The sequence below is a fragment of the Megalobrama amblycephala genome, linkage group LG9 (assembly GCF_018812025.1).
Source record: "Megalobrama amblycephala isolate DHTTF-2021 linkage group LG9, ASM1881202v1, whole genome shotgun sequence".
NCBI lineage: Eukaryota > Metazoa > Chordata > Actinopteri > Cypriniformes > Xenocyprididae > Megalobrama > Megalobrama amblycephala.
In genome coordinates, this window is record NC_063052.1 from 2735739 (window position 1) to 2749653 (window position 13915).

Here is a 13915-nt window from a genome sequence, read left to right on the forward strand (position 1 = left end):
ATCACCTCAGTGAAACATCTATACAGTGCATCTAAAGGCAGAAACTATAAGCTTCTTTTCAGTTTTTACAGGTGACATAATGCAAATCTAAGCTTTGTATGGGGATAGTTGTGTATGAATAATCAGTCCTCTGGTATGTGGAACAAGCTCCTCCCCGCAACAATCCACAACATTAGATGCTATTGATTACATGAGCTCTGGTTCAGACATTGCAGTGCTCTGGTTTTGCCTAAAGGGAAACAGAATACAAATACAGAGGCATGTACTATTATATAAACCCTATATAGCATTTCACAACTAGTTGGAAAAATAGAATAGAAATGGGTTGTTTAAATTTTCCCATCCTGTTTACGGCAGTGTTTGAGATGATCTAAATTGTGGCGAGACAGACAGCCAGAGGAATCACAGAGTACACAGTAAAGGGTTAGATTGCCAGCCTTGTGCAGCAACATGGATGATGTTACAAGTGGAGGGGGACACTATCCCAGCACTGGTAGAGAAGCATATTTGAAAATTAGAGACTAAAAGTAGATTATTTGGATACACACATGGAGGGGTTGGTGTTGAAGCGGAAGAGATTGATAACCAGGTGGTTTCAAGGTTGAAGTATCAAGATATTGTTGGATGAACAGTTAGGAAGAGTAGATCGTGAACTGGAAATAAACCTCAAATGTTGGTCAGAAGCCTCTAGGAAGCAGAGGAAACCAATGGTGTAGACTGGATAAACTAAATACAACACGCAGTGTTTCTGTGACTGTCCAAAGTATGTGAATAGGAGGGATGCGGTGTTCCATCTCTGATTAGGTGCGTTGCTAACCATCTAGCCATAACATTCTACATGTTTGGCACCACAATGCAGGGTTTAGGGTAATACTGACAAAATGGTGCTAATGCTGCTTTGGAGCAGGGTTTCATAAAACACCTATTCTAAATGATACCTGGGTTTAAAAGCGAGGTTAAGGGGAGCATGAAAAGCCCTACTGTGTCATGCTTTTAAAGGGATAGTTCATGAAAAATGAATATTCTGTCATCATGTACTCACCCTCATGTTGTTCCAAACCTGTATGAATAACTTTTTCTATGGCACATAAGATTTTTTTTTCTTTTGTCCATACAATGGAAGTCAAACTGTTTGATTTTTGTGTTCCGCAGATGAAAATCATGTTTGTAATGACATGAGGGTGAGTAAATAATGAAATTACACACTTCAACTTTAAGGGGAGTGGCAATGTAATATTAATTCACAGCAAGAAAATTACAGTTTGAACAAAGCTTTTTAATAAGGCTTTCATTGATTTGATGACATACAGACACTAAAATTACACTACAGCAAAAAGGACAAACACGTTTTCTTACTTTCCTTATCACGCCACAGAAATAATTCATGAACATTTTGTTTGTATTAACATGTTTATCACTCTTACAAGCCATAGATATGCTAGACCTTCCCTTGGTGTCCATTATTGTCGGCTCACTTGTAGTAAATAACCTTTAGCCTGAAGAGTGAAACAGAACTGTAGTATTTGTGCTCTTGTGTGGTATAAACAGGTAGTTCACACAAAAATGGAAATTCTGTCATTTTTAAGAATGTTGAGGTTCAAACAATATTGGACCTTATTGATTTTAAATGTTTGGACAAATAATAATAAAAAAAACACCAGGACACTTTTCAAAATATCTTCTATATTCCAAAAATGTCATACAAGTTTGGAACGACATAAGGCAGGGGTCTCCAACACATCACTTGCAAGCTACCAGTAGCTTATGTCCTGTTTTAAAGGGATAGTTCACCCAAAAATTAAAATTCTATCATCATTTACTCACCCTTAAGTTGTTCCAAACCTGTATGAATTTCTTCTTCTGCTGAACACAAAAGAAGATATTTTGAAAAATATGGGTAACCAAGCCGTTGATGTCCTTCCAAGCCCTGACTTCCATAGTATGGAAAAAAAATACTATGGAAGTCACTGGGGACCATCAACTGTTTGGTTGGGGATGAGTAAATTATGACAATTTTCATTTTTGGGTGAACTATCCCTTTAAGGTAGCTCGCTAAGACATAGTACATTTCATCCAATCAGAGTGAGCTAATATAGACAGGTGTCCCACCCCCTCCAATACATATTGAGTATTTATTTGACATATCAGCCTTGAGGTTATTTTATTTCTGAACATGCAGATGTAATTACAATGTAAAAGAATAACAACCAACAATAGAAAAAAAAACTTGAGACGTTGAAGTTTCAATCAGCGTCATCATGCTCATATAGCTACAATGCTTGTTTGCATCAGGATGAGTAAAGACAGTGTTCAAGCAAAGAAAAGAGAAGAAAAAAAACATACTATTTTCATGGATTATTGTTCATTTGAGAGTTATGATACATTATTTAAGAATCTTTAAGTATTGTATAACATGAGTAGCTCTCACCCACTTTCATTTTTAAAAAGTAGCTCTCAAATGAAATAAGGTTGGAGACACCTGACATACACTGCCCTCCAAAAGTTTGGAAACACCCCTGGCAAAGTGTGGTTTTGGACGATATCAGCATAAATCCTTATTATTTTTTGGTGCAAATACATTAAAGTAACTTGACATTATCATTGAAGACCAGCAATAATAATTTTCATTTTGATTACATAATAATGGCGATATATACATGTCAGACATGCCCCTTTGCCAGCTGTGATGCCTGGTTACTGGTTTAAACTTGGCCCAAGTTTGTAAAAGATTTTTGGGTCAGCACACCTTAATAGCTTCAACAATTGATTGCCAATTAAGTTTAGAATACAATGAACCAAAATTAGAACCCAGTTTAGGTCAGATAGCTGCTAATGGTGGATATTTTGATAAGTTTTTTCTATGTATAAACTGTTTATGTAATAAAATATGTTTTCGTAGTTTGTGTTTGTCCCTTATCAGTGCAAAATGATCACAAATTAAAAAGGATTCATGCCAATAGTGTCCAAAACCCCAGTTTTCTAGGGAGTTTCCAAACTTTTGGAGGGCAATGTAAGAGAATTGAAGAAAATTACAGAATTTTCATTTTTGAGTGAACTCCCTGTAAGTGAATATAAAAGCCAATTCACACTGACCAACATGGGCATTCCCCAGATGACAGTACGTCACTTCTCAGACATTCTACTGCCAGACAAACAGCAATTGAACATGCGAAAATAAGTGTGCGCAAAACCAAAACAAAAATAACGACTTTATTCAACAATTTTGTAAAAAACCCAGAAGCGCTGCACTGTCTACAGAACGTAAACAGCGTAGGAGAATGACAGGGTAGAGAAGAAATTGTTGAACAAAGTCGTTATTTTTGTTTCATTTTTGCACACAAAAACTATTCTTTACACTTCATAACATTAAGATTGAACCACTTCAGTCACATGGACTATTTTAACAATGTCTTTACTACTTTTTTTTACCTTGATTGTGGTAATTACGTTGCCTTTTATGGGGGGTAAAAAAAAAAAAAAAAAACCTCTCGGATTTCATCAAAAATATCTTAATTTGTGTTCCAAAGATGAATGAAGGTCTTACAGGTGTGGAATGACATGAGGGTGAGTAATTAATGACAGAATATTCATTTTTGGGTGAACTAACCCTTTAAGGGCAAAATCATTCAGTTTCTCCAGGCTAAAGAGCAAATGCTTTGGCAGTGTTTGGCCTGCACAATGACAATTCGGAATAATTTTGAAGCAACCATAAAGTTATTATATATTGATTACGAAGACAAACATTTTTTTTCTAATGTGCACTGATAAATTGCGCACAATAAGCCTACAAACAAGTATTAAGAAAGTAAATAAGGTTAATTTTGATTTCATTTTAACAACCCACACTACCAATGTAAATGTGATCTAAACTCCTCCCCCAACACCACCCTCATTGTTTCGCTGCATCTCCAGGTAGTTTTGGGCTGTGGTCCTTCCATGTTGCTCCTTCAAGTGGCGCCGTAGAGCAGGCTTGTGGGCAAAGCTGACGTGGCAGTATGCGCACACATGCGGGCGCTCCCCGCTGTGCAGGTTCATGTGGTCGCACAGTGTTGACTTCTGAGTGAAGGTCTTGTGGCACAGGGGGCAGCAGTGGAGCTTTGAAACGCCACGATGGACGATCATGTGGCGGTTGAGGTTACTGGAGTGGCTGAAGTTCTTCCCGCAGCATGGACACACATATAGCCGGTGTGTCGACAGGGAATGCATGGCTAAATCCTGCGTTGAGGAAAATGCTAGTCCGCAATGCTCACAGACTACCGGTCCCGTTACGCAAGACGTGGATCCCACCACTGCCACGGACTCATCAGCAGCTCCACGCTCATTTGAAGGCGCCCCGACTCCCATTCCTTCTTCCCCGCTGGAAGCTTCCACACTGAAGTGTGCAGGAGCTCCATCAGAGCCGATCTCTTCTCCTTGTCCCTCTCCAGCCCTGTAGTCAATGCGGACGGTACCGTCGGAAAGATGCTGATTGGACAAGTAACTAGCCCCAAAGTCCGCTCCAAAACTACCCATAATCTCATCTGGCGTTGGAAAGCGCCAAGCCTCCTGATAGTTACCCAAGAGCTTGCGGTCCTTGAAGGTGTACCGCTTCCTGTGTTTAAAGCCTCTTCCTCTGCCTCCCCTGTGCTCTCCGTGCCGTCGTCTCCACATGCGGCCCGGCCCTCGGACACTGTTACCTTTGGCACGCCCCTCCATATTGGGATCCTCCATGCCCGTGTCCAGCTGACAGTGGTCGTCTAATACAACAACAGCTTCTCTGTCTTCCTCCCCAGCACCAGGGGACTTCTCTGGGTCTTGATGTTCATCATTGATGTGGACCTGAAAGACGTCACTTTCATGCCCGTCCTCTCCCTCGAAGTGGCCAGATGCATCTGATCCTCTAACCTGTCATGGTGAAAACATAAATGAGTTAAACTTGTTAGATGCAAATGAGCAAACTGCCAAAATAAAAGCTGATTTGACACTCTTTGATTAGGAGCGTTCAAACTGACAGCAATATGTAGCAACAAAAAGTAATCAATATTAGCAATTTGATGCGACATACCTGTTGGCGATGAGTCTTTATGCAAATATATGCAACTGAGCAGTTATGTGTTAACTACCAAATAGGGCTGAGCTTTATTGTGAATATACACATTTTGTCATGATTTTACTAACAATGTAAAATTAAAGGGATAGTTCACCTAAAAATTAAAATTATCCCATGATTTACTCACCCTCAAGCCATCCTAGGTGTATATGACTATCTTCTTTCAGAGGAACGCAGTCGGAGATATATTTAAAAATATCCTTGCTCTCCACCGATTTATTATGCCAGTGAACAGGTCTGTTTTGAAGCCAAAAATAAATGCATCCATCCATCATAAATATAATCCATACAGATTTAGGTGGTTAATAAAGGCCTTCTGAAGCAAAACGATGTGTTTTTATAAGAAAAACATCCATATTTAAAACTTTATATTCTAAGATAACTAGCTTTTCCCAGATGACCGTACGCATACTGCGCAAGTCAACTTGCGCCAAATGAGTAACCCTTTACGCGATGTATGACGCAGGACGTAGGAGTTGCGTAAGCTTAGACGCATCTCGCGATTTAAACAAGGCTGTGCGACAAACTGAAGCTCCTCTTATATCGAAATCCTCTGACATTTCTCTTTAAAATGTTTTGCTTTAGACCGGTGTTTTGTTTTGCTCTATCCTCTGTGCTTCTGCGTTCATCATTTACCATAAATCGATGTGTAAGGCCGTCTGCTGGAAGCTAGTTATTTTACTTTATAAAGTTTTAAATATGGATATTTTTCTTACAAAGACCTATCGCTTAATTTCAGAAGGCCTTTATTAACCCCCTGGAGCTGTATTGATTATTTTTTTATGATGGATGAATGCATTTATTTTGGGCTTCAAAACACACGCCCCCTGTTCACTATCATTATAAATCTTAGAAAAGCCAGGATATTTGTAAATATATCTCAGATTGTGTTCGTCTGAAGGAAGATAGTCATATACACCTAGGATAGCTTGAGGGTGAGTAAATCATGGGATAATTTTCATTTTTGGGTGAACTATCCCTTTAAAGATCATCGCAATAATTTAATGTAGTTTTTATTTAGCCATTAAGTTTTCCAGAAGGCCATTATAAAAATTTCCAGATCCTTCCTTGTCTCAAAACTCTAGCAATATGTGGTTGACATTTGACATTTGATATTCAACAGTGTTTTGATCTGCCTGCATTGACACCATTGTGTGCGAACTGAATTAACTAAATTAATAACTACTGTTTCTTACATCGGAATGAATCAATACTGAATTTACTTAAGATGGATACCATTGTGCAGCCAAAATTATATACAGTTATCACTGTAAAGCTGCTTTGACACAATCTGCATTGTAAAAAGCGCTATATAAATAAAGGTGACTTAATGGTGTCGCTATTTATGCCCTTTTTAAAAGTCTTGATGCTCAAAAATTTTTTCAAAATTTTACGTTATTGCAGCACCTCTCTTCCAAGTCTATCAGTAATGCTCTGTTTAGTTCCAGTCTCTATGAAGCCCCTCTTTCCGAAAAGCACAATGTGCTCTGATTGGTCGGCGGGACTAGTGTGTTTAGTCAAACTCTTCAAGTGTGTTTCGGAAATGTCATGCCCCTTACCATAACCACGAGTTTCAACATACTACTAATGCAATTCAAACAGGCCTCACTCCTTTTTCTCAAAAATGGTCACAGAAATCACTGAATGGCAAAATCATGGAGACATGTTTCATATTCTACTATCCATCAGCAGGGACGACTACTACAACCACTAATATCAACACTTGACAAATTCTAGTGATAGGCTGTCAGTTTGAACGGTCCGTCTGTATTTTCCTTTTTTAAGATGTAGATTTGATGTGGGTTGTCTTAATCTCAAAGGAAAACACATAAACAACCTACATCAAATATATACTTAAAATCCTAAAATGATAACACATTTGATCTGATCTATTAGCATCTGAACCAAATCCAACAGATATTTACATGGTGTATGGTCAAGTCACTGTCATCTTTGAGAGGGATGTTGGAGAGTTCAGCATCAGCAGCCTGAAGCTCCTTTCCTGAACTGTGAGGATGCAGCGATGCAGTATCAGAAGGAGATGAAATAGATCCCAGTGAATGGGTACTTCCACTGACAATCACTGGCATAGACTGAGGGTCTTCAGATTTCACAGTCTGAATAAATCGTGAGAGGAACAGACAATGAATGAACAAGAACAAAGTGGAAATGGAGGGAGTGATTGAGAAAGAATTGCAATGTTGCACTATATTTTTGCATCATGGTAATTTTTTTTATATGGATAGTTCAGCCAAAAATAAAAATTCTGTCAGCATTTTCTCTCATGTCGATTCCAAACTTACTTCCTTTGAAAACAAAAGTATATCTTTAGTAGCTGCTTTTTTATTGAATCAAACAGTCACCATGGGCTGTAAAGCTCCAAACAAGAACAAAAAGTACCATAATGTGGTCCTTTCAGCTGTATTGTTTGTTGTATTTATTTAGTTGTACGGTTTCAGAACACTGAACTACTGCAGAAGAGAGTTGAGGACAATATGAGGGGCTTTCCGACCAGAGGAATGTTTTCATAGTTCCTACCGGAGGAAGCACCAGCTTTTTGCCGTGTTCATACCGTGGGAACCGGGAACGATTTTTAGCTCCTACTTTAGAGTAGGGTCTACCCAGTGATATAAGTGTACGTTGACTGGCCAAACACATGCCATACGAAACACCGGAACCCGCCATTTTTAAAAAGCTGTGTAAACACAGTTAACTATACATACACTAACTCCATGAACTAACTCCACAAACTAACTCCATGAACATAGAAAACAGCGATAGATAGCATTTACCTGTCGCCTTTGCGGTGTTGTGTTCTTTTCTCAATAAACTTTAGTACTGTAAGTTGTCATAAGAGATTTTGTCTCTTATCCCTCCTTTTTGCCCTTTCAATTGCATGACTTATACACTCACCTAAAGGATTATTAGGGACACCTGCTCAATTTCTCATTAATGCAATTATCTAATCAACCAATCACATGGCAGTTGCTTCAATGCATTTAGGGGTGTGGTCCTGGTCAAGACAATCTCCTGAACTCCAAACTGAATGTCAGAATGGGAAAGAAAGGTGATTTAAGCAATTTTGAGCGTGGCATGGTTGTTGGTGCCAGACGGGCACGAGTATTTCACAATCTGCTCAGTTACTGGTATTTTCACGCACAACCATTTCTAGGGTTTACAAAGAATGGTGTGAAAAGGGAAAAACATCCAGTATGCGGCAGTCCTGTGGGCGAAAATGCCTTGTTGATGTTAGAGGTCAGAGGAGAATGGGCTGACTGATTCAAGCTGATAGAAGAGCAACTTTGACTGAAATAACCACTTATTACAACCGAGGTATGCAGCAAAGCATTTGTGAAGCCACAACACGCACAGCCTTGAGGCGGATGGGCTACAACAGCAGAAGACCCCACCGGGTACCACTCATCTCCACTACAAATAGGAAAAAGAGGCTACAATTTGCACAAGCTCACCAAAATTGGACAGTTGAAGACTGGAAAAATGTTGCCTGGTCTGATGAGTCTCGATTTCTGTTGAGACATTCAGATGGTAGAGTCAGAATTTGGCGTAAACAGAATGAGAACATGGATCCATCATGCCTTGTTACCACTGTGCAGGCTGGTGGTGGTGGTGTAATGGTGTGGGGGATGTTTTCTTGGCACACTTTAGGCCCCTTAGTGCCAATTGGGCATCGTTTAAATGCCAGTGCCTACCTGAGCATTGTTTCTGACCATGTCCATCCCTTTATGACCACCATGTACCCATCCTCTGATGGCTACTCCCAGCAGGATAATGCACCATGTCACAAAGCTCGATTAATTTCAAATTGGTTTCTTGAACATGACAATGAGTTCACTGTACTAAAATGGCCCCCACAGTCACCAGATCTCAACCCAATAGAGCATCTTTGGGATGTGGTGGAACGGGAGCTTCGTGCCCTGGATGTGCATCCCACAAATCTCCATCAACTGCAAGATGCTATCCTATAAATATGGGCCAACATTTCTAAAGAATGCTTTCAGCACCTTGCTGAATCAATGCCACATAGAATTAAGGCAGTTCTGAAGGCGAAAGGGTGTCAAACACAGTATTAGTATGGTGTTCCTAATAATCCTTTAGGTGAGTGTATGTCTAGATTCCACCTCCGATATCACAAAACCCACAACAACAAAAACACAGCTTGGCGTCCTCCATTCTCCAGTTGTTGGCGTTGCTGATTGCTACATCGCTGTCGGCCGACTTACAGCACTGCAGAGTTCCTACTGCCGGCTTCAGCAGATGATCCAGAATATAGCATTACGTCTGGTCTTCAATCAGCCAAAGAGGACCCATGTCACAACCCTACTAATATCACTCCACTCGCTCTCAGTTGTGGCCAGAGTGAAATTTAAGGTTTTGGTGCTGGCTTTCAGGACTTCCACTGGAACAACACCTTCCTACCTTAATACACTACAAAGCACAACAAGGCACAAATTTGATGTCACCTGTTGGAGTTTGGGTTCCCTGCCGCTGTCGCCTTTGGCTTGCTTAGTTGGGGACACTTGACATTTGATATTCAACAGTGCTTTGATCTGCCTGCATTGACACTATTCTTTAAGAGTTGCTGTGCAGCCAAAATTATGTACCAGTGATCAATGTAAAGCTGTTGTGCTTTGACACAATCTACATTGTAAAAAGCGCTATATAACTAAAGGTGACTTGACTTGACAAATTCACTCTCCAAAACCCTCTCTGTTCCTCTCCACTGAGAACATCACAACTTTCAAGAAGGAAGCTGCTGAAAGCATTTAAGCACTCCATAACCTTTGACCAATGCACTTAGGCCCTGTTTACACCTGGTATTAAGATGTGTTTTGGTCGACTGGATCACAAGTAGAAGAAGGAGACACGTACCCGTTTACACTTGGTGTTTTCATCCGTCTATTTTGTCCACTTTCGATGACTTCTGTCCTGATTTGTTTGAGGTCAGAGGTCTACATGTGGGTAAATGTTTGTGCTTTTTTAGATCTTTTTGATTTAATGGATGAAATAAGCTCACACAATTTACATATGCGAAAGGAGATGAAAGAAAAACATATAAGAGCAGCAGCTTCCATTTTTGCTCTGACAGCCGCAAGACCATAACGAACTTGGTGAGTTTGTGTTAGAAATCAGGAATGACATTGTGCTTGGCACATTTTTCATCTTCAAACCAAATTCTCTTCTTTTTTTCTTCTCTGCATTTCTCCCCTGCTCTAGCTTGTTTCCTAATCTAGCTTTCTAATAAACCTGGCATTGTATACTTTGAATATTGTTGGCTGTATGACTAATTGCTTATATTCCTCTATTGCCAGTCGTTTTGGATAAAAGCATCTTCTATGTAAATGTATAGAAGAGATTGTCTCCTCTACGGCAGTATTTTTATTTCTGGATGAACTATTTCATTAATAAGAAATAAGGTCTCTGTAATAGTGACCAGTGTTTAAGGCTGGAATACTCACAATTGGGCTGCGACTCCGAGGCTGCATGTACTGGCTTAGAGCTCCTCTGCATTTCTCCACCACATGCTCCATCTGCAGGTAGCTGGCTGCAGTCAGGTAGTTCACAATCTCTTTGGCACTGAACTGCAGCATCCCTGTGTAACAGGACTGGAGGAGTTCACATACCACCGTTGAGCTGTGCAACATTGAAACCTGCTGAACAGAGAGAGCATTTGTTGATTTTCAAAATGAAAGTTGCAAAGAAACAGTAGTAGCAACAGATATTTTCTTCCATATAGTGACAAAATCAACTATTCTGAATGGAATAGATTTTTTTATTTATTTATCAGCTGTTGATTGGATGGAGGCAGATCTAATTGTGAGATGGCAGTTGATTGTAAGAAAGAGGCGGAGTTTAATTGGACTAAATGCTTGAAAAAGAATTGCCATACATCACCAGTGAGAAGTCTGTTGTTTCACTGGAATATGGAGTGCATTTACAAATAGATAGGGTGAATTCATTTGAAAGAGTTTTAATGAGTACATGACATTTTATATTCAGAAATGAGAAGTTTCCTTGAACGGGTGGATGAAAATAATGGTATTCCAGACTTGCCTGGAATACACAACTACATTGTACAGATAAGCAGATCTCACTTTCTCCATTTCTGCATAAAGTCTGTTACACAAACTACAGGATGTACTCACTACAGTTTATTATTTTTACATGATTGTATGAAGTGAATTAATCTAAAATCCCTGGCACAGTTAATGTACACTCATTTATTAGATCCACTACATAAAAAGTAAGATGGACTAAAGTAACACTAATGATACAGAAGATCAAATGATTTTCTTCTGATGACACTCTTAAAGGGTTAGTTCACCCAAAAATGAAAATTCTGTCATTAATTACTCACCCTCATGTCGTTCTACACCTGTAAGACCTTCGTTCATCTTAGGAACACAAATTAAGATATTTTAGATGAAATCCGGTGGCTCAGAGAGGCCTCCATTGACAGCAATGCCATTCAAACTCTCAAGATCCATAAAGGTACTAAAGACGTCGTTAAAACAGTTCATGTGACTACAGTGGTTTACAATAATTTTACGAAGCGACAAGAATACTTTTTGTGTGCAAAAAAAATTAAAAAAACAACTTTGTTCAACTCTTCCTTCTTGGGCCTCTCACGAAAGCACCACAACGCATGCGCGGGAAGATGACGTAAAAGCTGGCATTTTGACATATGACCCAGAAGCGAGGAATTGTGTTGTATATGTCAGCAAATTTCGACAAAGAGAATGAGTTGCAGTTTTTTGCCGAACCAAACTTATTCAAACCAGAATATACAGAAAGGTTTTTACGTCATCTTCCCGCGCATGCGTCGTGGTGCTTTCGTGAGCTCTCGTCAGAGGCCCAAGACAGAAGAGAAGAACTTGTTGAACAAAGTCGTTATTTACATATATAAATATATATATATATATATATATTTTGCGCACAAAAAGTATTCTCGTCGCTTCATAAAATTATTGTAGAACCACTGTAGTCACATCAACTGTTTTAACAACGTCTTTAGTACCTTTATGGATCTTGATAGTTTGAATGCCATTGCTGTCAATGGAGGCCATCGGATTTCATCTAATATATCTTAATTTGTGTTCCGAAGATTAACGAAGGTCTTACGGGTGTGGAACGATATGAGGGTGAGTAATTAATGACAGAATTTCCATTTTTGTGTAAACTAACACTTTAACTTAGTAATTCTGATCGTATGAGAAGTCCTTCACCTGTAGCTCTGATGACGGGTTCAGGAGAAACTGGTCCCTAAGAAATGCAGAGCAAGCAGCCAGCACGACCTTATGACCCCTGAACATGCGCCTGCCTCCAGCCACAATGGTGACATCACAGAAGTGCTGCTGTGTCCGCAGGGAGTTCATGTTACTCAAGGTGTTGTCTCCATGCCCGGGCAAACGGAAACTCACCACATCCACATTCATGTTTTACCTACAGGAAGCTAAAGAAAAAAACACATTTATTTGATATGCAGCATTATATATGATTACAAACAAAACAAATATCCACATTTACAAATAAATTATCATGGTATCCTGTTACTGACAATAAATGAAGGGATTCCAGCAAACAGTAGAACGCTTTCTGAATAACTCAACAGATAAATCTGTTGGATTTTTTATTAATTTGTGACACTGAAGTTTCTATATACATAAATAATACTTAATTTAACATAAAAATACCTAACAGAAATAACATGACCATGAATATTCTCATAATGTCATACATTCATATTTAGAAAAAAGCAGCAGCACAATTGATCATTGTTATTACATATGTATTAACAGTGTTGTAAAGTAGCATCTTTTGTTAAGACTGTCAAACACAGATTGTCTTCACTACACTACAAACTAATCTGATAAACAATATGAACTTACTTGAGAGTGATTTAGTGAGAAGAAATCAATAATCATACAGAACACAAACACATTTATGATGTCTGGAGATCAATCCAGCTTCACCCACATCAGTGGAACAGCGAAAACATCAAACTAAAACACTCAAACTGAACTCGTTTACAGAAGTATGTTTTGTTTATGTGTCTGAGTTCGGTCATACCTAATATAGATTTTCTATTTTGCTCCGTGTGTTTTAAACAGCTAAAATTTTAACAGCTAAAATTCGCGGACTGAAATGAAGTCAGAAAACTTAACAGGAAATTTCGAACCCGAAAGACGATTTTCAAAATAAAAGACCATGTAGACAACAGAGGAGATCTTGGCGACATTAACGCTTAATATGGCGGCTGTGTTCAAGAGCCAACCGCCTCAGATCTACAACGCGCATGCGCATGAGCTTCACCAGCTTAAAAACAGCTTGTATTTTAGGAATATGTAATTGGTTTGACCACTAGTATCTTTTGTATTTTTTAATTAAATTTTAGCAAGCATTTTTTTTCCCTGTCTGTGAGTTTAAATGTCTTTAGAGTGTGAAACGCATTTACGTGGTGATAATTTGCATACAATTGGTAACCACATGGAGGCGCTATGACTTCAGGATGGACCTTGAAGAACAAAAAAAATATTAAATTATGAGAATGAAAACAAGTCATATTTGCAAACAGAGTGGAAATGATTGAAGTGAATATAAGACAGAAAAATGTTAAAGCCATCAGAAAAAAAAGTGGAATGTCATTATGCTAATATCATAGTTCATATTAATGATTAATTTATTGTTATTTACATGGATGGCAGAACACTGGCTGACTGAAGACTTGACATATATAAACCATAGACTTATCTCATAAACTCAGATGTTTGTGTCTCAGCCCTGTTAATAATATTTGCATTAATAAGA

General features: G+C 38.8%; 1 protein-coding gene across 4 annotated transcripts; it reads right to left on the reverse strand.

Annotated features, from left to right (window-relative positions):
- Positions 1-2832: 2832 nt before the first annotated feature.
- LOC125274750 (zinc finger and BTB domain-containing protein 12-like) lies at positions 2833-13805 on the reverse strand. 4 transcript variants are annotated; one of them, XM_048201188.1, is made up of 5 exons: positions 13178-13805; positions 12334-12560; positions 10567-10761; positions 7015-7206; positions 2833-4884 (listed from the first exon to the last, which is right to left on the reverse strand). In XM_048201188.1, exons 2-5 carry the CDS (start codon positions 12541-12543, stop codon positions 3865-3867), a joined length of 1617 nt encoding a protein of 538 aa, XP_048057145.1. In that variant the 5' UTR covers positions 12544-12560; positions 13178-13805; the 3' UTR covers positions 2833-3864. The 4 variants fall into 4 exon arrangements, with proteins under 4 accessions (XP_048057145.1, XP_048057146.1, XP_048057144.1 ...); XM_048201189.1 differs by having other exon boundaries at positions 10567-10758; positions 12997-13805; XM_048201187.1 differs by having other exon boundaries at positions 12997-13805.
- Between the last annotated feature and the right edge of the window lie 110 nt (positions 13806-13915).

Coding starts and splice junctions, on each gene's coding strand:
- LOC125274750 (XM_048201188.1), bottom strand. CDS start 12,543: ATGAATGTGGATGTGGTGAGTTTCCGTTTGCCCGGGCATGGAGACAAC. Junction 10,762..12,333: donor ACCCGTCATCAGAGCTACAG/GTGAAGGACTTC, acceptor CTCTCTGTTCAG/CAGGTTTCAATGTTGCACAG. Junction 7,207..10,566: donor CTCGGAGTCGCAGCCCAATT/GTGAGTATTCCA, acceptor CGATTTATTCAG/ACTGTGAAATCTGAAGACCC.